The 27,896-nt window shown below is 31.3% G+C and overlaps 1 protein-coding gene across 1 annotated transcript; it reads right to left on the bottom strand.

Annotated features, from left to right (window-relative positions):
- Nucleotides 1–28: 28 nt before the first annotated feature.
- Nucleotides 29–27,300, bottom strand: LOC139492667 (circularly permutated Ras protein 1-like). The gene is made up of 18 exons (XM_071280818.1): nucleotides 27,189–27,300; nucleotides 22,781–22,892; nucleotides 22,191–22,222; nucleotides 20,992–21,048; nucleotides 19,928–20,112; nucleotides 17,412–17,603; nucleotides 14,836–15,018; nucleotides 13,983–14,137; nucleotides 12,685–12,897; nucleotides 12,019–12,103; nucleotides 10,180–10,286; nucleotides 7,887–8,107; nucleotides 7,317–7,511; nucleotides 6,747–6,873; nucleotides 4,393–4,495; nucleotides 3,638–3,751; nucleotides 681–850; nucleotides 29–569 (listed from the first exon to the last, which is right to left on the bottom strand). The coding sequence occupies exons 2-18, from the start codon at nucleotides 22,870–22,872 to the stop codon at nucleotides 29–31; spliced, it is 2,772 nt and encodes a 923-aa protein (XP_071136919.1). The 5' UTR covers nucleotides 22,873–22,892; nucleotides 27,189–27,300.
- Nucleotides 27,301–27,896: the final 596 nt, after the last annotated feature.

The following is a 27,896-nucleotide window of genomic DNA, read 5'->3' as shown; positions in this document are numbered from 1 at the left end:
TAATAAAATATCAATTACAAGTACATTGTTAATCAGAACTCTCAGAATCACTGGAATCTGTTGATAGGGTCCTGCTTCTTTGTCTGTAACTTGGTGACTGGTTTCTTTGATTGTAATGTGGTGATCTGTTTCTGTAACTTGGTGACCTGGTCCTGTTTCTGTAACTTGGTGACCTGCTCCGGCTTCTGTAACTTGTTGACCTGGTCCTGTTTCTGTAACTAGGTGACTGAATCATTTGCCTATACCTTGGTGATCTGTTCCTATTTCTGTAACTGAAAAATCTATTAACAGGAGACCTTCTTCTCCTATTGGTGAAAGATCTTGATCTAGATCTCCTGGATCGGTCAGCTGGTGATAAACTCCTTCTGTATCTGCTACTTGAAAATCTGCCCCATTGAGGTCTAATACATGTGAACCTATTTGTGTTGTTGGACCTACTATTCCATGGAGAGAACACAGGCGAATTTCTCCTTCTCCAATAACATGGAGACCTACTTCTTGACTGATGATCTGGTGTTATGCTCCTCCTTGAATTGCAAAGTGGTGACCTGCTCTTAGATCTGCAAGACCTCCTTCTTGACCAACAGTCTGGTGATGTGCTCCTTCTTGAATTGCAAATTGGTGTCCTGCTTTTAAATCTGCTGTCTGATGATCTGGTTCTCCTCTTCCAAACTGGTGACCTGCTTCTACTAGAATCATCAGATGAGCTACTATCATCTTGTGACAATTTCCTTCTCATGTTGTTTATTGGTGACCTACTTCTAGACCTTGATCTACTGATAGATCTACATTGTCTACCTTTATACATAGCGGTAGAAAATGAATCTGACATGGCTGAGACTCTCAATGTCTGAAATAAAAACATACTGCAGTGAAATGTCAAGCTGTTACAATTTATTTTTCTAAATAAATAAATAACTTTTAATCATACTTTTCACAATTGGTAATTTTGGGGAAGATCTGATACATTGAAGAATAATATAAAAAAAAAAGTTCTGACATCCATTGTGAATAGCCAAATCATATTACATTGATACAAAGTTGGCTGCAAATAATTCCTTTGTTTATCTTTTGTTTTATAGTCACTTTAGTAAAAGGCTTGCTATAGTTACATCCATATCAGGCACTGATTGAAATTTCATAGTGTTGTTAAAATCTTAATCCTGCTCACTTTTTAGTATGGAGCACAGATTATCTTTGGTTGATTTATCTTCTCCTAGTTTATTAACTAAGTTCTATTTCTTATTTTCCATGACAGTATCTATTTATTTATCATTCTTTTGAAATAAATCTTTCAAATATAAAACCAAACTCAAAGACCATATTGAACATATTTTTTAATGAGATTTCACTGGATCTGTTCATTAGCATACATTATGTGGAAACATAATTAGAGGCTTGGGTATGCTTGTATTGCTCACCTGGTAAAATATGTGAATCAGCAAAATATCCAGTTTAAGTTCTTTTTATTCTCAATTGCTACTTCTTTGGAAGATCTTCAAAATTCCATACCAGTCTGACAACTTTTCCCAACTAAGACCATACTAAACCTTTATTCATATCTAGACTTTAATAACTCTCATTAAGAACAAATGTTACTAATAAGGACAAATTTTGTACAAGTACTTTTTATTTCAATTCAAATATTGTTAAAAGAAAAAAGTGTAATAAAGAAAAGAAAAAAGAAAGAAGTCTGTCAAAATAGTTACTTAAGACTTTTTATAATTTGGATATAAGTTTAAGTATGTTTTAAGTCAAATATGAGAATTTGAGTCAAATTGGAGAAGATGAATTTTGACAAATAATGCCCCTTTTAAAGAATTAGAAAAGCATATTGTTTCCAATAAATCTTTTTGTTATGCCCAGAACCCCCAAAATGAATCCTAACCTTTCATTTATGGTATGAAACCTTGTGGTACAATTTCATAGAGATCCATAGATTTATCCTGAAACTATTGTCCAGAAACCAATATTTCTAGTTTTCTGGTCCCATTTTGGTCCCTTATTCATTACACAATTTGGGTCATACGGGTTATGTTCTTCTCATATATTTTATGATAGTATGATACTAAACCCCTAACGGGAGGGATTGTACCTGATATTCATATGATGAAGACATAATCTTTCAATCAGTTTTATTGAGGTCTGGAGCTGGCATGTCAGTTAACTGCTAGTAGTCTGTTGTTATTTATGTATTATTGTCATTTTATTTATTTTCTTTTGTTACATCTTTTGACATCAGACTCGGACTTCTCTTGAACTGAATTTTAATGTGCGTATTGTTATTCTTTTACTTTTTTACATTGGCTAGAGGTATAGGGGGAGGGTTGAGATCTCATAAACATGTTTAACCCCGCCGCAATTTTGCGCCTGTCCCAAGTCAGGAGCCTCTGGCCTTTGTTAGTCTTGTATGATTTTAAATTTTAGTTTCTTGTGTATAATTCGGAGTTTAGTATGACGTCCATTATCACTGTACTATTATGCATATTTTAGGGGCCAGCTGAAGGACACCTACGGGTGCGGGAATTCTCGCTACATTGAAGACCCATTGGTTGCCTTCGGCTGTTGTTTGCTCTATGGTCGGGTGGTTGTCGCTTTGACATATTCACCATTTCCTTTCACAATTTTATAATCCCAAAAATCAATTTCAACCTTCCTTTTGAGGTACAGAACCTTGTGGTACATTTTTTTTTAGAGATCCATATACTTATACACAAGTAATTGTCCTGAAACAAGAAAAATAACGTAACAGTACCCAAATTGCACCGAGTACCCAAATTGCACCTATTTAGCAAAACTAGCAGCGAAAATCTTACAAGATTTCATAGAGACTAAACAATTTGTATTTTTATGATTTGATACTAAGCACATCTTTCAACATAGGTAAAACTATTTAGATATGCACAAAACGTTCACAGTATTTATCAACAGATGAAGTATTTACTGAAAAAGCAAAAGGTACTGAAACTTCGCCATGCGACGTCATCAAAACGTCATCTTTTTAAAATGAGCAAATACAATATGTTACAAGTATTCATTTAAAAAATAATGAAGAGTAAGCATGGACTAATATCCAATTGTTCAAAATATTTGAAGAAAACAAACAAAAGCTCTGTTATTAGACTTTTGACGATGTGAATTTAAGCATGGATGCAATTTGGGTACTCCTCATTTCAGAATCATTGATGGTTTGGAGGTCAGTTTAGACCAATTTTTCTATGATTCCATTATGGAATAAAAATCAAATTGGTGTACCTTTATAATAAAGAAGGATACGGCTACAAAATAAACACAGAATGGACATTTTTTGTCTTTATCATAAAAAACGTAGATGAAAAAACTGTCAAAATAGGTGCAATTTGGGTACCGTCACGTTACTTGTTTAAGACCCCTTTCTGAACTTTAAAAAAACCTTCTCAGTAATAGAAATCAATCCTAACCTTTCTTTTGTGGAATGGAATACTGAGGTACAATCTGACAGAGATCCATACACTTATTAGATGAAGATGAAGACGACATCATAAGATTATACAAATAAAGTGTTTTTGAGTAAATGTCAGACATGTTGACGAAGGACCGACACAACGGTATACCATTATACGCCCCATAAGAGGGCATATAAAAAGACAATAATTACCTTTTTTCTGGTCCTTCTTTCTCTACTTCTTGACCTTCCTCTACTCCTCCCCATCTCTTCTTCATCTGATCCTTCTGATTCACTCAAACATCTCCCTCTTGTAGCTTTTTCTGTCTGAAAACAAATAAACTAGATTAGTTGGAAGCTAAAGATATTACCTAGCTAGTATATATTTTTATATGGTTTAACATAGAAGAAATTTCCTTTTTTTTCTGAATAAACTGATGGAAAAATAATTTTCGATATTTCTTCAAAAAGAAATAACATCAACTGACATTGTCTTTATGTTATTACTGTGACCTAACAAATACAAGGTGCTCAAAATAAATGTATTAACAAATTTGAGATTTAAACTGCCACTTCAACATTATTTCGAAATAATATTGAGATATAGTTATTTTCAGATCGACTCTGGACTCGGGAAATCCATACAAATTTTTTCATGTAATTTGTTAAAATGGTGTTTGAAACATTTAAAGGATTAACATTTAGATTTTGGATTGAATACACTCAACAATGAGTGAAATTCATAGAATTTGAATGTGAAAGTTAGTGCTCGTCTGTTGTTCACTTTTATGTTCACTGTTAGGTTCATTACTAGGTTCCAAAAGGTGTACCAAGTTGAATATTTTTATCACATTTTTATGTTCCAACCAATCAAAGTGCAATACAATTTTATAGTAAATTTAAGGACTTCAAGGAACTTTTCAAACCCAATAAAAAATATCTGCATTCAGACTTCTTCATTTCTTTACCTTTTGAGCTGCCTTCACTCTGTGTTCTAGCTTAGAGACATTTTTGAAAATGCTTCTATACTTTTTTCTTGCTTCCCTTTTCTCACATTTCTGCTTAGAAATTCTGAAATAAACAAATGATATTAATAAAATTCAACAGCTACATTCCATAAGGTATTTTTCAGTTATTTTCCAAAAACTGTAAAATCCACCCTTTTTATGAATAAAATCCCATAACGTGGAAAATGTACTGAAATTTATAAAAATTTTATGGGAGCTTACATTAATAGATAAATAATTCACCAAAGTTTCATGGTTTGACCGACAGATATATACTATAATACGTCCCATCAATGGGTGTATAATTATATTACTACATCTATAAAACATCTTACTATAAAATGGTTGCACATAACATTATGATAGCATGGTTTCATATGAATAAAAAGTAAAATCACAAAAATAATGAACTCCGAGGAAAATTCAAAACAGAAAGTCCTTATTCAAATGGCAAAAACAAAAGCTCAAACACATCAAACAAATGGATAACAACTGTCATATTCCTGACTTTGTACAGGCATTTACTGGTGTAGAAAATGATGGATTGAACCTGGTTTTATAGCTAGCTAAACCTCACACTTGTATGACAGTCGCATCAAATTCCATTATATTGACAACGATGCATGAAAAAAACAAAACAAACAGACATAATAGGTAAAACTGTCAATAACACACCAGTCAACATTGTGCTATAATCCTAATCACTAAAAAACATACCATCATGCAACAAAGAAGCACAAAATAGCATACCCCTTACCAAAAAGTGCTAACATGTTGCACATAAGTCGCACATAAGATGCTCACGTTAGAAACTAACAGGTTTGCACACGAGTTTTTTAACATGGAAATTAGGTGAGCATTTTGTGAGCAAAAAAATTGCACATATGAAACTAACCTAATTTGCATCTTAAAAACCTCACGTGCAACTGCTCATATGAGCTTTTGTTTCACATGTGCATTTTATTAGATTGCTCATATGAGCAGTTGCTAACATGTTGCACACGTGAATATTATAGTTGACCAAAACAAAATGGCTGCTTTAAAAAAGGAATATTTTTCAAATTTCAATGAAAATCTTAAATAATTCAGTTGAAAATAAAATAACTGATACATCATGTTAAAAGAGTTATTCTTTAATTATTGTCAGTTAATTATGATTTTCATATCATTTTTTTTTTTATTTAAACAATAATCATGATCATGACTAAAAACATAACATTACATTATAAAACTAATAGAGGGACTTGCAAGTTTAGTACACAATGAATGTCTTTGATTAATAAGTACTGTATTTCAAAAAGTTTAAAAGGAAAAATCTTTATACATGTAGTACTTATTTTGAAGCAACCTGTATATATATTCCCATAAAGGACTTAAAATTGTAATATATTTCAAAATCTGACACAAAAATGAAAATAATGAAATAGAAATGATAACTTACAAATAATTAACCACAGCCACACTAGTTTTATCAGATTTCAACAATGCCTTTCTTCAAATAGCACAATATAGGAATTAACATTTTCCATATCCATCTACCTTCCTTTATTGCATGCTTTTCATGAATCTGAATTTACAGGAAGTACATGACTGGGCATGTCATTTTGAAAAAGCTCATATGAGCAATGATGTAGGTTAGTTTTGAATGGTTAGAAGAATGGAAAAACTTTTCAAAGTACAAAACTAACATAAAACTAACATGGATGATAAAAGCTCACCTGAGGTTTGAATTGCACATGTGAGCATTTTGTTAGATTTTTGTGGGCACATATGAACTACCAAACTGCACATATGAGCAACCTGATTTGCATACAATTCTTACTTGCATCTCATGTGCTTCACATGTGAAACTTATGTGCTTTTGTTAGCAATTTCTGTATGGGGCAGTCCAAACATATTAGTCAAAATTAAAGACAAGAACACAAATTTATCATAGTACAATAACACAATGACAGGACATGTAAGTACAGAGCCACATCATAAATGTAACGAAGAAACACAAAACAACATACAGACAAAGCACATAGCAAAAATGAAAGATGAGCAACAAACAAGTTATCGAAGAAACGCCAAAAGGTGAATAAGGGTACAACCCTGCATTATAACCTATTATTTGCTGTATTCATACCCAATTCAAATTTATTATTAATAACAGAATTGTATAATTTTTTTCCTAGTGAATTAATTAACAAGAATCTCTCAATATGCCTATTACGAAAATTTTATGACTTTCTTTTTTTCATCTTGGTTCTTTTTCAATACAGCTAAGAAATATCATCCTCTGAAAAAAGACCAATTAGTGAAATGAAACTTACTTTTTATGTCTCCATACTAGTCTTTGATTCATCAAAGCTTTTACTCTGGACTCTGTGTAACAACCATCTAGTACTAAAGAACCTATTTGTTTCTGTACATTAGCTCCAATCACTTCCACATTTGTTTCTGAAATAACAAGAAGGCAGTTTCATAATATGTAGAAATAGTACATGAGGCTGACTTGCTAAGAAGTTAAACTAAACAAGCAAAAATAAAAAATTGTGTAATATCTACTTTTCATTTCCTTGATTTATCACTTTTATCAGCACATTATAAAGTTTCAAATTTTTCTCCTATATCAATGTTATCAATTAAATTGAACCAAATCATCATAAAATTGTGTCATCTTTTTTAAAAATGAAACAATTCTGGTCTGCAGAAATCAGAGATCAGGCAAATGTTGGATGTTTCACAAACTTTAGAAGTCGCAATGTTAACTGATGCCATAACCTGGAAGATTAATTTAATAATTTAATAATATGAAGAAAAAAACAATTTGCATTTAGGTCAAGGTCAGATAAACCATGCCAGGAAGATATGTACAGCTTACAATCCGCCAGTTTACTTACTTTCTTCAGCTTCTTTCCTGTCCCTTGTAGCAGGTTTTATCTGTGTAAAAACCCTCAATGCTGTTGCTCCATCTGTGTCAGTGTATTTAAGCTGAAGCTGGAAAGGTAAATCATCAGGCACCTCAACTTTGACCTTCGATCTTCCACTTTCGGAGGACGTACTTGCTTCATTAGGCTGATCATCTACTTTTCTCTCTGAAAGAATATTTAATATTTGATAAAGAATGCATCTTTTAACATTTATTCCAACTATGGAAACTAACTCTTTATAGTAGTTTCAACAACATACATTTTTTATGTAATACCTAATATTTTAACAGTATATTCAGTTATTGGCATGGAATATTTCCACAGTTTGCACAAAGGGTACACAAAACCTCAGACAACAAGAACAATTCCAGGTGATATAATTACGATACTAAATACAACAAAGAATGAAAATTTAAAATCAAAAATATCTATCTTATTTGAACTATTTAACTATGTTCTGTTAAAATTAAATTAACAAATATTAACATGTTGAAAAAGTGATGCATATGAGCTCTAAATCATTACAGTATGTGTTTGTACCTTCTTGCTTCTTATCAGTTTCCATGGAAATAGTTTTCCCGTTTTCTACCATTTCCATGGATATCATTTTCTCTTTATGTGCAGTTTCAGTGACAGTGTCTTGCTCATCTCTCGGATCGTTGATCCTAATTCCATATTCAAATGTAAACTCAGTGTCAGCCGTAACATTTCCAATCTGTTTCACAACTTTGCTTTCTTTTTTACGTTCATCATCTACAAACCTACCAAGGAGAAAGCAATATATTGTTATGAATTGTATTTGTAAGTCTTTGAGATATAAATGCATTACTGTGGATTCATTTATTTTCGTGGGTACCAATTTTCATGGATAAAGGAAAATTTGTATGTTCATGGATATTTAATTTCGTGGTTTTACAAGTCCATAGAAAATTTGTCATTCGTTGAACATTTAATTTCATGGTTTACATGTTCCCACGAAATCAACAAAAATTGGTTTCCAACGAATATATATGAATCTACAGGACTAGTATTAAGATAAGAATTTCAGTTATTGAAAATAAAAGTGAACATTTCACAAATTTAAAAAAAGTCAAGAGTAACAACTATATTAGATTAAAAATATGAATAAATAATGTTGACCGACAGGAATTCAAAAAATTATCTTCTGCAGAATTTAAGATCTCCTTTTCAAAATCTGAAACAATCACTGAAATATTTTCAATAGTATAAAAGAAGAAGTTTGTTATTTGTTTTTACAGTGACTTGACTGAAAGTGTTGCTATCCACCAATTGCAATTCATTCAAAATTTTGACCAAATTGCAATTTGTTTTATTTAACCAAATTGTTCAACTGGTCAGAAATTTGAACCAACTGCTGTAGAAAACCACAGTCAAGACTGAAAGTGCAAGGTGATAAATTAAAACATACTTACAGTCCTATAAGACTTTAACTCCACTTTATTGATGGTATTTTTAAATCAGTCTATCAATCTGTATACTTATATTATAGCCATTACCATACTAAAGGTGAACTGTTTTATTTTTAATTGCTATAAAAATGTCCAAACTAAGCTTTTATATAGTTTTTCTTTCGAAAAGTATTCTATATTCATAAGAATCACACATTATGTGAATAAAAACATTTCATATACAGTAAAATATTTGTGAAATTGCAATATGTTAGTAGGAAGGGGAGATAATCTTTTTTGGTTTCAAAAAATCTTTATTCAAAAGAATAGTATTTTAGGTTATCTCCACAAGGAAACTTATCAATAGCATATTGTTATTTCACACATATTTTACTGAATATATGATGTATTATTTTAAATGATATATGATTCTTATAAATATAAAATCCTTTTCAAAAGAAAAACTATATAAAAGCTTAGTTTGGACATTTTTATAGCAATTAAAAATAAAAAGGATTTTATATTTATAAGAATCATATATCATTTAAAATAATACATCATATATTCAGTAAAATATGTGTGAAATAACAATATGCTATTGATAAGTTTCCTTGTGGAGATAACCTAAAATACTAATCTTTTGAATAAAGATTTTTTGAAACCAAAAAAGATTATCTCCCCTTCCTACAAACATATTGCAATTTCACAAATATTTTACTGAATATGAAATGTTTTTATTCACATAATGTGTGATTCTTATGAATATAGAATACTTTTCAAAAGAAAAACTATATAAAAGCTTAGTTTGGACATTTTTATAGCAATTAACAATAAAACAGTTCACCTTTAGTATGGTAATGGCTATAATATAAGTATACAGATTGATAGACTGATTTAAAAATACCATCAATAAAGTGGAGTTAAAGTCTTGAATGAGTTGCAATTGGTGGATAGCAACACTAACAGTCAAGTCACTGTAATATGTCCTGAACAATGGAAATACAACTCAATGAACTGAGATAATTTTTATTTGTATGTATGACAATGAAATACCCATAGTAATTTAGATTGAGAAATAGCAAAATTTTGACACCAACAATCTGATGTAAAGCTCTAAAATGCAATTCTTAATTCTATCAAAATTAACAATACTAAATAAGGACATACATATTTTATACATATCTATTCTGTCTTTTAATTTAGTAAGTTTTATTTTAATCTCTTTGATAAATTTGATAAATGTGTTGTTTCTATGTTTTGACAGGATATCTATCTGACAAAAGTTGAAAACATTTGATTAACTTTACATCAACCTTTTTAGCACTGGTAATCTTAATGGAATTATATATAATTTAAGTACACATGCAAGACAGCTGTAAAGGAATTTTGAAGAAATCAAATTCTTTTAATATAGTTATACTTACAGTTTTTGGTGAAGCAGAAAAGTTGCTACAACATTGGTTGCTATGATGTTTCCAGCCAAAATACTAGAAAATTCATCGGTCAACTTCTGAGGGTCAACAATATTCACCTGAAATTTAAAAATATTCATTAGAACATTTATCATACAAGCCTAAATAATACCTTCATGATTAATACCCTACATTAGCACCATTACAATTACTGAAAAATCATTTATTTTTGTGGGTACCAATTTTGGGGGATTTAAGAAAACTTGCATTTTCATGTAAATTTGATTTCATGGTTTTGCCAAAGTCTGAATTTATTTCTAAAGAAATGTTGTTATTCATTGGACATTGGAATTCGTGGTTACTTAGTAAACACAAAATCCCTGAAAAATGGTGTCCAACAAATAATACTGAATCAACAGTACACATTGTTTTACATATTTGAACACTGGAATTATCTGAACAGATATTGTATACATACTAGGGATGGCAACGAGTACTCGAGTACTCAGGTACTCGCTCGGAAGACCGAGTACTCGAGTACAGTTTTAGTACTCGGATACTCGGTTGCCTATTATACATCTTGAGATATTTCTCTTTACATTTCACTCACTTTTCCGTTGAAATATCCCCTTCGTAATACTAAATAAAATCAATTAATAACATAAATATGTTTACCCTGAGGATACTATTTGTTATAGTAGTACCAGCAACCTCCTTTCCTCCCGAGGGAGTGTTTTCATGTGCACTACTTGTAACAACATAGAAAGTCAAACAGTTTTTCTTCTGAACTTGTTGATCAGCTCATATTTCTAAACAAGAACAGAATCAAATTGACCTGCAGTGAACCCTTCGCAACTGATTAAAGACATGTTTAACGGTGTTTGTACAAGGATCAACACTTTTATGGATTAATAATTAACTCATCACAAGCCATAAAAACTGACCTTTGTTTGTTAATCAAGACTTCTATGTAAACGTGATTGGTATGAGATGTACATTTGAATTAATTTAATTACTCTGTATTTGAAACTTAACTATAATTAATTAATTTACAATTTAAAGATTGGCGAAAGTACGAGAGCGGCATTCAAATCAAAAAGTCCAAAATAAACTGACTACGTCATGGCTAAAAAAAGAAGGGCAAACAAGAGTGCAAAAATAAGAGAAAAAGTAAGACTGAGCAGCACGAAAAAAGCCCAATAGTATTGTTGGCAAATTAATGGACAAGTCGTATTATAAAATATATAAATACCAACTCATCAGAAACAGATGATACATATATTGTCTACGTTGTCGAACGTTATAAGCAAATATTTATGATTTTATTGGAACTTGGTTCATGTACACGTGCACAAACAATAATTGCTACTAATTCTATGATAGATTATTTGTAGAAACGGCGGTCGGTAGCTCATTGTTTAAATGATAAAAACAAACCCAGAGGATCAAGCTACTTTTGTAGTACTTTGTATTTTGTTAATATGTTTATGAAAGGTAATAACAACAACACTGCATCCCACCTAAAATCTCAACTTTTCAGTAGACGTTTAAGATTCATCTGAGTACTCGCGAGTCCTCGAGTATCACGACCGAGTATCCGAGTATTAATTTCCAGATCTTTTGACATCCCTAATACATACATATATATTGCTGTTTAAATATTTCCTGCATAAAAAATTAAAACACTCCACTCTTGACTGAATTTATTTGTTGCAGTCTTCCGTTTTAAGTAAGTCTTAGTCCCATCAAAAATTAAATTAAAACATTTATGACGAAAACAATTTTTTTTTTTTACAAAAGCTTTAATAAATAAGACTGAAAAAAATCCTAGTTCCTTATTATTGAACATACCTGGCCTTCTGTTTTATCTGCTAGTTTTCCCAAGTAAACCAGTTTACAATCTGTTCCTCTAAAACTAATGACAGAAATACTAGTCCTAAAATACATTTAAAACCTTTTGTTATTTCAAGTACAAAATGAAAGGCTAAATAAACTCTAGTAGTTTAAAAAAGAAGAGTTGTTAAATGCTGCAGTTCAATAGAGATTTTTAGTAAGTTGTAATTACAGAACACTTTTTTTTTAGATATATAAAAAAGAAGATGTGGTATGATTGCCAATGAAACAACTCTTCACAAAAGAGCAAATGGCTCAGAAACTATAGGTCACCATACAACCTTTAACAATGAGTAAAACCATGCAGTACCCATATATATTTTCTTTACTTTTACCTATGACATAAAAAAAACATATTCAATTAAGATCAAGTAATACTGTCTGAATCCTATTTTCACCAAAGCCAAATGGCCTCTCTTTTGTAAAATATAAACCACTTATGACACAAAATGCAACAGTTATTATGTAAAGTATATTAAAAAAACATAACCTGGCATAACAAATTCAATATCTACTGTTGTCTCTTTGACACATTCCCTATTTCTATTTTCAACTCTATTTACCATTAGAAGAACAAATACTCTGATCACAATCATTAACATAAATCTTTGATATCAAAATTACCCTTGTTTTGCTGCTTCCATTGCTACATCTTCATAGAATTGTTCACTGTTTGCTCCCTCATCTCGACTACATCGATATGTTTCCACACTACCAACTCCTTCATTGGCCATTCCATCTGTACAGACTATGACTTTTGACCCAGGACATTTTCCTGCCATGCCTACAGCTATACATAAGGCTGGACCAAGTGCTGTCCATCCATCTTCTTCTAGACTGAAATCATAATAGTATAAAGTTGGAAATGTATAACGGTACATGCATTTATTATTGCAATTGTTGACCAAAATGTATGATTAATCATATGAATTTCATTTTTTCATTTGTTCTGTAATTATTGATTCGCAATTTAATTCCATGTAACACTTTTTATAGATAAAACGTTTTGAGGTATATGTCTAGCTGAAATAAACATTTACTGCAGATAACGTACTAGTAAATTTAAAATGAATTTCTACATGTACTGAATTTAAAGGCTTATAATCATATATTGAAATGGTCATCTCATATCTAATAGGCTACTTGCCAATTCCCGTAATTAACTGGGTAATTAGAGATCCCTTTTTTAGTTGTCTCCCGTATGAGGGACATTAATTTTTATTTACAATGGAGAGCCAGCAGAAAGAGCAAATTTACCTGTGCGTAATGTGAGTAATCTTTAAGGTTTTTAAATCTTATAATTACATTTATTTGTTGTTCAGCTAAATACTTTTGACATCAGAAATTATTTTTAATGAAAAATTAGTTAAATCGACGATACTTCACTTTCAATTCATCATGCCAAAATTGGAAAATGCCAATTTTGTTCAGTATGGGACCAGTCGACGATTGACAAAGGGCAGTAATTTGCTTAAAAAGTGTGTAATAAAATTGGTAATTGGCAAATGGACTATTTATCTAATTTGTATTGTGATAGAATGTCAGTGAAATTCTTCTTTTTAAAGACTAATTTTTAAAAAGCAATTGACCAAAGAATGAAACCAAAAAAGTTCTTCATATGCACAAGGTTAAGGCTTATATGACCTTATAAACCTTCAAAATATATGCATCCAATTTTAAAATATAATTTCAATGTTTTACCAGGAAATGACAATTTTTTTAATTTTTTTTTTTTAATTTTTGCCATTTCTATGCATTGTTGTAATGTTGTCATGGAGAGCATTGCAAATATTGATTAGAAATAACGATCATGTGATTGTTGTCTGCCAATCAATATCAATGGATGAATCCTTATGCAACATCAATGTAATATTATTATATGGACATAAAATCTACAGCAGTATAAATAGTAATTTTCTGACCTCCAAACTTTTTTCCCAAGCTGTTTCCTGGTGTCTTTAATGGCTGCTGGAATTTTTAAGTCTTTACCAATCTTGAGGAGTTGATGTTGATTGTTGAGTTGAGTTTTTCCTCTAACTCTTATCTGTCCTTGACTTCCATCTCCAACAACAATAACCTATGAAAATCATTATCTGTGTTATATTTTCAAATCATAAAAAGCTTAAAATAAAAAAAAGTTGTGTGTGTGAAATAATGAATTAGGAATGAACAATTCCAAAAATATTTTTAAACTTATGTCATTACTTATATCCCTAATTTTTATACAATCAAAATATCTTATTTGATATAAGATTTGCAGTAAAGTACATTTGTACTTGAACAATATATTTGCTTGAATAGGAGTTGTGGCATCTTCGCTAGCCAAGGGTTACGATCCACTCCCGCTCTCTCCACTCTTGGCGGATTGAGCCAGATTTTGTTAAAACAATGCTACGCCATCTAGCGATAAATAGATGACACGCCCACTTCTACTATATCATTTTTGACCAATGAGAGCAGTTGTAATATATGTAGTTTGGTTAATAACAAAATGTCTGCGCCCAGTATTTATACAAACAAATATGTGATAAATTTCAAATTTCTTCTTTGACGGCTTATCAGGAGAAAGCAATTAAAGCAATTTCGGAGGGAAATGATGTGTTTGTGGAGAGAGCGGGAGTGGATCGTAACCCTTGGCTAGCGAAGATGGAGTTGTGGACACAAATTCTAACCCATTTGTTGATATGGAAAAAAAAAGTATACAATAGTAAGCAATGAGGCACAGTAAATCTCAGTAAACCCTGAAAGATTACAAATCAATTCAGATTCAATTACCTCACTACTAAAGGCTATCAATGCAACTCTCCTGTTTGGATGTTCCTTTATCATTTCTTCTAACTGGTGGTCTACAGCTGCCTGTGCTGCTTGTAAACGGGAGACCTGAGTAACATCTCGGCATACATCATATCTACCAGTATTTCGCCAGCTTTTTTTTATCCAGTCAAGTCTGCCAGGAACCTAAAGTAAGATATAAAATAAGAAATGGTTGCTGTGATTTTTAATCCTTTTGAAAAAAGTTATTTCGATATGATGACAGCTAATTTATCTCTGTTATATTTTGATAAATGCTGTCAAGAATGTATCATCAGCTTTATACAACACAAGTTCATTAGATTCTTTATACTATGCCTACTGTCGGTTCATTATTATTCTTGTGCAGATACCAATTTTCATGCATAACCACAAATTTTAATATTCAAGGAAGTGCACATTTTAAAAGACTTGCATGCAGACCTTTACTTAACCTTTAAATCAAATATCCACTACAAACAATTTTTTCCCCTTATTTGATACCCACGGAAATATACAAATTTATAGTGTATGAAGATTCTTTTGTTCTGTCATATCTAATTGTCAAGAAAGCTGATGTATCCATCAGAAAAAATAAACATTTGCAATAATGACTATATCTATATAACGGTATCAAATTATTTAGGATAATAAAATTTTGGACCTGGCCTTGAAGTCATAAAACTTTCGAGTCAGTTTTTTGTACTCGTACTCCAAAATCAACCAATCAAAGTGTTGGATTTCATGTTTCAAGCATGATTTTTGTGCTCCGAGCACTGAGCAAAGTTTTATGAATTTGACCCCAGTAGTAACTCACAGATAGTTTTTTGTAAACATGGGCATAGCTGATGCAAGAATTTTATAAACCAATTTAAAATAATTCACAATGCTCATTACTTTTTCTAATACAATCAAAGTAAAGTAGGTTTGTTTTTATCCTACATTTATTGTTTCATGTGATTTTTTAGGATATGACTATAGGTGTAATACCACCAAATCATGGTACGTCACATACGGTTGTATACAAAAGTAGGCCTAAAAAAATATTCCCTTGAATTTGACAGTTGTAGAAAATTAACCCTGCATTTCAATGCACTTAAATTTTTCTGAGTCATAAACATGTATGTTGGGTGTCTAAAAGCATCTTTCTTTTTTTATTTGATGGTCTTATAAAATATTTTGGAACGTTAAGGTTACATAGTTACCAAAGCAGGTAACCAGTAAATAACAGTGTAAAAATTGGGTTGTTTACTACTGGTGATGGTTACTTTCTTATATGCAATGAAATGTAGTGTGAAATTTTCACTGTAGCACTGGAAAGGATTAAACTTTATACATGCAAAGTATTTCTTTGGTTGAAATAAAGGTAAATACTGTACAATTTTTTTAAAAGTGCCAATTTAACAAAGACTAATGCGGAAAAATCAATGGTGGTATTACACCTATATATTCAAATATCTAATCAATATATAGAGAATAATACATGGCAAAATCCGTATCATATGTCGTATCATCCCGAGACATCAATATCAGCCCAAGGGCCTTTAGGCCCGAGGGATGATATTGGTCGAGGGTGATACGGCATGTGATACGGATTTTGCCATGTATTATACACTTTATCATATATTTCAACAGAAGAGTATTATATTAGTGAACTGTTTTCTGATCCATAGCACTGGGTTACCTTCAGTTCTACTTTTGTCTTGTTTCAAAGGCCTTAAAAGAACTGCTCAATTACTTATCCGTTCGAAGCACCTGGGTTACCTTACAATTTGCGTGCTGTTGTTTTAAAAATATTTTGTTTATTATTGTATTAATTTGTGTGTTTTGTATTTTTCATAGTTGCATTTAGTGTGCCAAAAAATATGAAAACTTGACGTTCGTGACATCACATACAATATGAAAACTCGACGTTCGTGACGTCACATACCAAACAATGACGTCATTCAAAAAATTTACCTATTTTGAGGAAAATTTTTCTTAAGCAAAAAAAATACCAAAACTGACTTTAAGTAAAAAAAAAAAAAAAAAAAAAAAAGTAGGGGTGTGATAAAGAGTAGGGGTGTGATAAAGGGTATGCGATAAAGGGTAGGGGTGTGATAAAGGGTATGCGATAAAGGGTGCGCATCAAAGTTGCGCGATATGGATTAAACAGCAGGCTATTTATCACATATGCAAAACTACTGTATTTACTACAAAACATATGATAAATAAATGTACAAGCATTTCAGAAGAATTTGGAAGAAAACGTCTTGGATTGACAGGGTTCCACATGAACACTAAACTGATTGCCCAGGACAATTGAAAACAATTCTTAGGCAAGTTACAGCTACAATGAACTAGGTTAAAAAAAAAAGTAAAAAACTTGGAAAAATATCTTATCTAGTCTCAATTTTTCTCTTTTCATCAATAAATCGTCATATCGAGTAATCTTGGATTTATATACAATACACTATAGATTGTACAAACCACACCTCAGAAAAAAACACATATACTAGGAGATATGTCAATATAGAAGATGACATTAGAGACTCATTTCTCCTGGTATCCTGTACACTCACCTCAGTAGTAACACACATACTGCCAGATATGTCAATACAGAAGATAACAAGAGACTCATCTGTTCCTGATGGTCCAGCTGAGGTTGTAGATAAAGCAGGTTCTAACATAAAGGTTACATCTTCCTCCTTGGGTATTTCCTCGTCCATGACATTGATTTCATTTAATGCTCCACAGAATTGACAGGTCCATAACTAAAATTTATAAATTCTATTTTTATGTACAAGCTTTAATTTCCAAAGAATACATTTTTGTTTCTGACAGACAACACATTCATACAAGAATTTAAGATGAGTTATATGCAAAAAAAATTATTCATAGATTTGTTATGTTTTAAAAAAAAAAATTGTTGCTGGTACTAGTCTGCTATCTCATGTCCTTTTGTGTGGGTGAGTTACAACCAGATTCTCTGCAGGGCCCAGCTTGATAGGAACACTGAGGTCGAACCCTGAACAGTTGGGGCAAGTATAGACACAACATTCAAGCTTGATACAGCTCTAAATTTGAATTGTGATTAAATAGTTGACACACAATAGATTTCTGACACAGAATGAATGTGGTCTAAGAACTTCAAAAATTAAATTTGACATTTACCTATTATGGTCCAATATCCAAAATCTAAATACATGGTTAGATTCAGCATATCAAAGAACCCCATTTATTCATTTTTTGTTAAAATCAAACAAAGTTTAATTTTGGACCAACTTGAAAACTGGGCCATAATCAAATAAGAATGACTTTTTTGTTTAAATCAAACTAACTTTAATTTTGGACCCTTTGGAACTTAATGTAGACCAATTTGAAAACCGGACCAAAAATTAAGAATCTACATACACAGTTAGATTCGGCATATCAAAGAACCCCAATTATTCAATTTTTGATGAATTCAAACAAAGTTTAATTTTGGACACTTTGGACCCCTTATTTCTAAACTGTTGGGACCAAAACTCCCAAAATCAATCCCAACCTTCCTTTTATGGTCATAAACCTTGTGTTTAAATTTCCTAGATTTCTGTTTACTTATACTAAAGTTATTGTGCGAAAACCAAGAATAATGCTTATTTGGGCCCTTTTTGGCCCCTAATTCCTAAACTGTTGGGACCAAAACTTCCAAAATCAATCCCAACCTTCCTTTAGTGGTCATAAACCTTGTGTCAAAATTTCATAGATTTCTATTTACTTAACTAAAGTTATAGTGCGAAAACCAAGAAAATGCTTATTTGGGCCCTTTTTGGCCCTTATTCCTAAACTGTTTAGACCAAAACTCCCAAAATCAATCCCAACCTTTCTTTTACGGTCATAAACCTTGTGTTAAAAATTCATAGATTTCTATTTACTTATACTAAAGTTATAGTGCGAAATCCAAATGTCTTCCGACAACGACGCCAACCTGATACCAATATATAAACAAGAGTGCACAAGCTGAAATGTCTCGCCTTCTATACTAACCATTGATATTATGTTGATAGTCCTAAGTATAAAGCTAAGCTTTATTACAACTGTCACATAAACTTAACATTAACCAAGATAACTAAACAAAGACCAATGAACCTTGATAATGAGGTCAAGGTCAGATGAACCATGCCAGGCAGACATGTACAGCTAACAATGCTTCTATACAACATATATAGTTGACCCATAACTTATAGTTTAAGAAAAATAGACCAAAACACAAAAACTTAACACTGTGCAATGAACCGTGAAAATGAGGTCACAGTCAAATAAAACCTGCGCGACTGACATACAGATCATAAAATATTTCCATACACCAAATATAGTTGACCTATGGCATATAGTATTAGATAAAAAGACCAAAACTCAAAAACTTAACTTTGACCACTGAACCATGAAAATGAGGTCAAGGTCACATGACATCTGCCCGCTAGACATGTACACTTAACAATCATTCCATACAATAAATATAGTAGACCTATTGCATATGGTATGAGAAAAACAGACCAAAACACAAAAATTTAACTATAACCACTGAACCATGAAAATGAGTTCAAGGTCAGATGACACCTGCCAGTTGGACATGTACACCTTACAGTCCTTACATACACCGAATATACTAGCCCTATTGCTTATAGTATCTGAGATATGGACTTGACCACCAAAACTTAACCTTGTTCACTGATCCATGAAATGAGGTCGAGGTCAAGTGAATACTGTCTGACAGACACAAGGACCTTGCAAGGTATGCACATATAGTTATCCTATTACTTATAATAAGAGAGAATTCAACATTACAAAAAATTTGAATTTTTTTTTCAATTGGTCACTGAACCATGAAAATGAGGTCAAGGACATTGGACATGTGACTGACGGAAACTTCGTAACATGAAGCATCTATATACAAAGTATGAAGCATCCAGGTCTTCCACCTTCTAAAATATAAAACTTTTAAGAAGTGAGCTAACGCCGCCGCCGTAGCCGCCACCGCCGCCGGATCACTATCCCTATGTCGAGCTTTCTGCAACAAAAGTTGCAGGCTCGACAAAAATGAATTTCAGCTTACCTGTTGCTGTTCTGCCTTTGACACTTTACTGATATGTGACAGAATGGCTTTACAATCCTTGCAGTATACAGGATCTCCTGTAAACATGTGACTAGGAGATACCAGCTTAGAGAAATTAATACAGACCACATTGGTATCAGCTCTTTTCTCTTTTTTTCCTGATACAGTTGGATCTGGTGCATTATCTGAAATATTTTTAGAAAATTACTTTTGAATGCTTCTTCATATCAAATAATAGGACAATCACAACAATATTTTACATTCTTATAGTTCACTTTCCTTTCTTTACTTACTTTTTATCTTTAAATCTGTCTTTTTTTTCTTAATATAGATATAATCATTCTGTAAGTGTTTCACAAATCATTGATTGTGGTATATTTTGGGAATGATATCTGTTTATTTATTTTAAAAGGGCATACGATACAGTTTTGATCCCATATTCAAACTTTGCTGACAATTTGCATATAGGCTAATTATTGCCTGATTAAATCAAATATGTAATAAAAAATAGACCTTCATGTGCTACTTTTGGAGTCAAATGAGGTCCAAATTTTATATATTTGCTCAAAATTTGGATTTGTGGATTTAATTATTTATAAATTCTAATATAAATGTCTTCTAAATTTGTGGAATTTACTTCTCAAATAACTCATATTTATCAAATGTTCACAAATGTATAAAAAAAAATGTCTTTGTTTGCTGTATATTTATCAAATTTACAAAAAAAATGCACTATTTACGTTTTCATGAAAATTGGCACACATAATCTTCGAACTTTATCAAACCAAATGGCATTTTAAAACAGAGGGGTACATGAACTCGTTTTCAAGTTAGATAAGTTTGAAGGATAAAAATCAGTCGAATACTGTATCTTTTCCTGATAAGTCATAGTTAGATGTCGCGAAAATAACAATTTACATAAGAAACGTCATTACCTTCCCTGTATAACTGTATCCTATGCCCTTAAAGTTATATACAAGCATACAAGGTACTATATTGTAGAAAATTTTGTTTGAAAAATAATACTTTTTGGTATATCAAATTATATTCTAATTTACACTTACATATATCCTTTGATGAAACATTTCTCCAAGTGTGTTTCTTTCTTCTAACATGTGAATCTACAAAATAATAAGGATAAGGTAATATGACTTATAATGCACCTTAAAAAAAAAAAAAGGTGAGTGAATAAGGATGGAACCACAATATACCAACATTGATAATGATTAATTAACAAGTGTATATTTACAGTAACTACATAGTTCTAAAGATTGTATCTGACACAGTCATGAGAAATCATATAACAAGGGTACCATATTGCAAAACAACATAAATTCTAATGTACAAAAAAATCAATGAAATCAAAATGAGAAAGTACAGCAACAACTCAATGAAGAAACATGATGAAAAAAGTAAGCTTTTAAAATCATCCACTTTCTCCTTGAGTTTAAAAAAGCATTGTAAAATATGATAACCATGTATGTAAATAATATCTAATAGTAAACAATCAACAAGTTTTGGTATACTGCAATGATGACAATGTTCTATAGGGATCAGTTTAGAACTTAGATAAACAAGCAATATATTTTGATTTCACCAAGCTATATTTCAGCTACTTCTTGATTTTGACAATTTTCTAACAAATTCAAGACAAGAAGAAACATGACTAAAAACCTAAAAACCTAAAATATAAATACATTTTTGTAGATATCAACACAGTCCAAAACAAAAGTAAATTGAAAAGTGCTTGGTTTCAATGTGTTTACATTGCCCTAAAGGTGGAGCAAGATATATACATGTATATAGTTTTTAACAAATTGTCAAATAAAGATACAGGCATGAAATCTAAAGAAATATTAGTGATGAAATATCAAACTTGGTGAAAATATATAATGGCATTATGTGTCAATGAAGCTAAAATGAAAATGAAGGATTTTTTCAATGTGTGCTGCAAAAATGATGACATTCACAAATATATGTATACAATGTACTTTGAAACACATTTGATGACAATCAGGTAAACCTGAAACTTAAAAACATATTCTATGATAGCATTAATATTTAGTATTATTATCAATTTATCATGGTAATGGATTTGTTGATTGAATTAATGTTTTACATTGTATATCTTTTTCATTCTTGTATACTGCTTACACAGTCATCATCATGCTCATGTACTTTCACAGAGCCTTTCTCTCTAAACAAAAATAAAGTGACCAGTTGCAACAAAGACAAGCCATTCTAATGTGATTTAGATTCTTACCACAGTCTTCTTCTGAACTTGATCCCGAGTCACTATAAATAGATAAAAGTAAAAAGAACTGAACATAAATTAGTTATCTGATAGCTTAACTAAGATCATTATGGTAAAGCAAATCCATTGTATGTTTTTTTGTGAATGTATCTTTATCCAATGATAAAATCATAATATGCATAAACATATTTTCAGTAGCATATTTTACTAATAATTGGATTATTTTGATTTTTTGCAGTTAACATTCAGATACATGCAGTATCTAAGGTTTAGGTTTTCAGATAACAAATATTTTGTCAAACATTGACACCTCTGGTGTATATTCACAGGTAAGCACATGCTCAGGGGGAAACATTCACCTCTGGTGTATATTCACAGGTAAGCACATGCTCAGGGGGAAACATTCACCTCTGGTGTATATTCACAGGTAAGCACATGCTCCGGGGGAAACAATTCAGACAAAAGCCAAAGCAAATGACAAATGTTTCAATTAAAACCTATGTACATTATTTTACTTATCATAATAATTATTCAAAACAAAATCAATTCCAAAAAAAAACTAAATTTGTAACATTATACACTTTATTAAAATATGTTACCTCAGTTCCATCCCTTCATCAAATTCACCATCAGAAAACACCTCATACTCTGGTTCATCATAAACATAAACATAAGACGATCCAAAATCCATCGTTTATCTGTTTATTGATTCTGTAAAAAAAATATGAAAAAATTACTGTTAATAGGGACATTTACTTTCAAATAAAGAAAAGAGGGCAAGTTTTTTTTAAGACATGTACAATATCTTAAAGGGGCACTAGCTGTCAAATTAACCGATTTGACTCAAATTCTCATATTTTATTTATAACAATGTAAAACATTTATCCAAACTATCAAAAGTGTGAAATAAACAGTTTACAGAAAATAGGGTCAATAATAATATGTATATTCGTTTCGTGTGTATTTTAGTCTAGACTCCATCTAATTAAATATCGAGTTGACCTCAGATGACAATATAAGCGATGTTAACATAAATATACTAATGATTAGATATAAATAGATTAAGCCAACACGTGCAGCTGGATTTTTATAGGTCTGCTTAATTTCATTTTATAGATTAAAAATATAAGTTTCTCATCATTTTTACATGTAGAATTTACCTTTGTTTCACTTTCAATGTTGACATTCCTTTCCTTTAAATAATCAGTACACATACAAAGCATGCGTTGTCCATCTCTAGTTAAGGGGTTAAATTGAAGTTCACATGAATATGGATTTAATGAAGTCGACTTATTCACTTGCAAGTGAATACTTCATTATCAAGATCATTTAGCTTAATTTGACAAAACTGAACCATTTTGGCTGCTAAAAGCGAATTATTATTTTACTATTTCACTTTTATTATTGATTGAACAAAAACAAATCTTTCTTTAGATTTTTATACATCTCATAGCTAGTGCTCCTTTAAGACAGTAATTATAAGAATTTATACAAATAAATGAACAATATGTAATCATTTCAAAATAACATTATAATTTATAAATACATGTAATAATAAAATAAATAACCAGATGCTCCGCAGGGTGCAGCTTTATACGACCGCAGAGGTTGAACCCTGAACGGTTGGGGCAAGTATGGACACAACATTCAAGCTGGATTCAGCTCTAAATTTGGATTGTAATTAAATAGTTGACACAGCATAGGTTTCGGACACAGAATGAATGTGGTCTAATGATCTTGAAATATATTTTTTTTTGCCTTTGAGCAATTCACTATGCTGTTGAATATTTAATAATCTTCTCAAAAAAATGTTTGAAGAAATTTTCTTTTTATTTATGAAATCTGAAATGAGAAAAATTTAACCCCCCCCCCCATTTTTTTTTCACATCCCCCTTTCCCTTTTTCCAAAACTGATCTCAATTCAAATTTCTAATCGAGTTTGCAACAATAACTACTCATTTAAATGCATCATAAAATATTAAAATGTAACAAAAGGTGCTTGTCATCACTGAATGGTAAAGATTGTTTTAATTTATCAGTTGGTAGTAAAAGTGAATATACATTGTATATTGTATGAAACAATGATTTAAGTTGATTCAACTACTATTCTGGACAAAGAAAGATAACTCCAATCAATTGAAAATTTCTTGCTATTGCACAATATTGTGCAATTAGATATTTCTTGCTATTGCGCAATACTGTGCAATTGAAAGTATTTGCTATTGCACAATACTGTGTAATTGAAGATTTCTTGCTATTGTGCAATACTGTGCAATTGAAAATATTTGCTATTGCACAATACTGTGAAATTGAAGATTTCTTGCTATTGCGCAATACTGGGCAATTGAAAATTTCTTGTTATTGCACAATACTGTGCAATTGAAGATTTTTTGCTATTGCTGAATACTGTGCAATTAGATATTTCTTGCTATTGCACAATACTTAATATAATAATTTTGGATCCTGATTTGAACCAACTTGAAAACTGGGCCCATAATCAAAACTCTAAGTACATGTTTAGATTCAGCATATCAAAAAAGCCCAAGAATTTAATTTTTGTTAAAATCAAACTAAGTTTAATTTTGGACCCTTTGGACTTAAATGTAGACCTATTTGAAAACGGGATTAAAAATTAAGAATCTACATACATATTAGATTTGGCATATCAAAGAACCCCAACTATTCAATTTTTGATGAAATCAAACAAAGTTTAATTTTGGACCCCGATTTGGACCAACTTGAAAACTGGGCCAATAATCAAAAATCTTAAGTACATGTTTAGATTCAGCATATCAAAGAACCCCAAGGATTCAATTTTTGTTAAAATCAAACTAAGTTTAATTTTGGACCCTTTGGACCTTAATGTAGACCAATTAGAAAACGGGACCAAAAATTAAGAATCTACATACACAGTTACATTCGGCATATATCAAAGAACCCCAATTATTCATTTTTTTATGAAATCAAACAAAGTTCAATTTTGGACCCTTTGGGCCCCTTATTCCTAAACTGTTGGGACTAAAACTCCCAAAATCAAACCAAACCTTCTTTTAGTGGTCATAAACCTTGTGTTAAAATTTCATAGATTTCTATTAACTTATACTAAAGTTATGGTGCGAAAACCAAAATAATGCTTACTTGGGCCCCTTTTTGGCCCCTTATTCCTAAACTGTTCAGACCTCAACTCCCAAAATCAATCCCAACCTTCCTTTTGTGGTCATAAACCTTGTGTTAAAATTTCATAGATTTCTATTTCTATAACTAAAGTTAGAGTGCAAAAACTAAAAGTATTCGGACGACGACGACGACGCCAACGTGATACCAATATACGACCAAAATTTTTTTTTTATTTTTGCGGTTGTATAAAAACTCTGTTTGCTAAAATTAGGAGATAACTGTATTGTATTTTAAGCTCCGATGGCATCAATTGGGGAATTGATGGTTGCAAATTACTGTAAGTTTACTGGCGACGCGTTAGCAGAGACAGTAAACGGGTATTTGCGACCATCAAATGTCTATGTTTTTTTTTGGAAAAAAAAGTTTGTTTCCAGTTTTTGGAGAAAAAAATAATTTGTTTTTGATTCTGAGAAAAAAAAAATTGTTTGTTTCACCCTCAGCTGCCACTATATGTAATGCTAAAATTGAAAGAAAAAAATGTTTTCGACTTGTCGCGAAAAAAATGGATTGTTTTTCGCCGCAAAAAATTTTGTCCAGAAAAAAAACCATAGCCCCCCCCCCCCCGGAAAATCAAATGGTTGCTGCCTTATTAATTGTTGTATTTTTAAGCTGTAGTTTACTGATTGTCACCTTTATAGTAATTAAACCAATCAACAAAGAAGCTTGGATATTGAGCGCATGTATAACATATATATATTTATACAATATGATAATAGTTTATTTCAATGAGAGATTCATGCGTATTGCGATAGTCAGATTTTAAGAGAAAGGTCACGTTGAGTTCACTGCCAACAGAAAATATATCGGCAAATTGTTTACTGGAAGCAAGCAATTAAAAAAAAAAGTAAATTTCATCTAAGTTTTGACAATATCAAAGAGATCCATGCCAACTCTAAATAAAATGTACTTACTTACTAAGGTAGCACTCCACAGTTAGTAAATAAAATTAAAAATGAGCCACAAAATGTTTTATCATCTCCTATTCCTGGATTTCTAATGCATTAACCTAACTGTTTGTGTTGTACATGTGCATATGTATGTAAATCAGTATATTCCATAGATGTGATTTTCAAAGTTAAAAGAGTGAAAATTAATTCCTTTTATGTGTATCCATGGCAACATTCTGCATTTATTTACCATAAAATATTGCAAAAAGGGGGGTGAACACGTCACATATCCCCCCAAAATTTGGATCAAACTAGAATTTCAATGCCTTTGAGTGATACCTTTTTAGAAACTGTTTTCATAAATCTTCTCATGATCAAATAAAAATGGGTGTCTTTTGCCTCATTTTTTCGTAAAATCCAATCACAAAGTTTGTGCGATAAAAAGTTGGAAAAAAAAATTTGATGGACCAATGTATGGTAGGGACATGCCAATACAGACTGTCATACAGAAAACAGCCTATATTACATACATTACATAATCTTGGTGTTCATATAAACCCAGTACAAAGGCTATTTTAATACTCAGCTATCCAAAAATGAATTTTATTGGACACTTAAGCTCTCATATTTGAAAAATCCACAGGGGTCAAAATGCGAAACTACACACCTAACTGTGGAGTGCTACCTTACTTACTTACCCTTTTTTTATAATCTGTTTATAACATTACCCCTAAAATCAATCCCAACCTACTTTTTGAGGTATTGAACCTTCATGTAAAATTGCATAGAGATCCAATTTACTAAAACTAAAGTTATTGTCCATGTTGTCTGGAATGAAGTGGGTCTTTGGACGACGATGACGAAGACAATGACATCATAGCATTATACAAACCCCAAAATTACGGTTGTATAATAACACAACAATACTCAGTTTTTTGTTTACCTCAAACATATTCTGAATACTTCATTAAAGGCTACATGCTGCAGTCACTGACGTCAACCCTTAGATACTATAGGTAAAACACAATGTCATTTCTCCCCAATATTCTCAACATAATCCAATCTCTAAGTGGTATTTGAACGTTACATGTTGAAATTCAGCGAAATATAACGACATGACGCCAGTGGTCAAATAGTTTCACTGAGGTCCAATAGTTTGGTACTTATATTGAGCAGTCAAATATACCACTTGCAATTTGAAAATTAGTGAAAAGTTACTTATTTATACTGTATTAATTGAGGTCTGAGACTACTATTACATATGTGTTATAGTAGTCTCAGTTGAGGTATAATATTAAAACACTATTTTACTATAAAACAACATAATTTATAGACAAAACACATATTTTGTTTAGACTTTGTAGTTTATTTGTGAAAGAGATAAATGTTTTCTAAATCTAAGCATTGTAGAAATGCATTGCTGTTCCAATATCTTACGATGTGAGTGTGACTATAATCCCATCAACTATAACGTTCTTCAAACGTTTTCAGCTTTTTATATGCGTCATCTATTTTTAGAAACGAAAGTTATTTCACAACAGGAAGTAATCCAGCAACGAGTCCACCCGATGTTTACCGATTGGAAACTATCATTCTAACAAAAATTAGCTTTCAAAAAAGCTTGTCTGGCTTCATTATCTCGATTCACTGA

Source organism: Mytilus edulis, chromosome 10 (genome assembly GCF_963676685.1).
Source record: "Mytilus edulis chromosome 10, xbMytEdul2.2, whole genome shotgun sequence".
Lineage (NCBI taxonomy): Eukaryota > Metazoa > Mollusca > Bivalvia > Mytilida > Mytilidae > Mytilus > Mytilus edulis.
The sequence above is the reverse complement of the archived record's forward strand: the minus strand, read 5'-3'. Positions and strand labels throughout refer to the sequence as shown.

Bases quoted from the DNA above. Each gene is read 5' to 3' on its own strand.
- LOC139492667 (XM_071280818.1), bottom strand. From the start codon at position 22,872: ATGGATTTTGGATCGTCTTATGTTTATGTTTATGATGAACCAGAGTAT. The intron at 22,223-22,780 runs GTAACATATTTT...ATCTATTTATAG, and splicing joins GATGAAGGGATGGAACTGAG to TGACTCGGGATCAAGTTCAG. The intron at 10,287-12,018 runs GTATGTTCAATA...TTTAAATTTCAG, and splicing joins CAGATAAAACAGAAGGCCAG to GTGAATATTGTTGACCCTCA.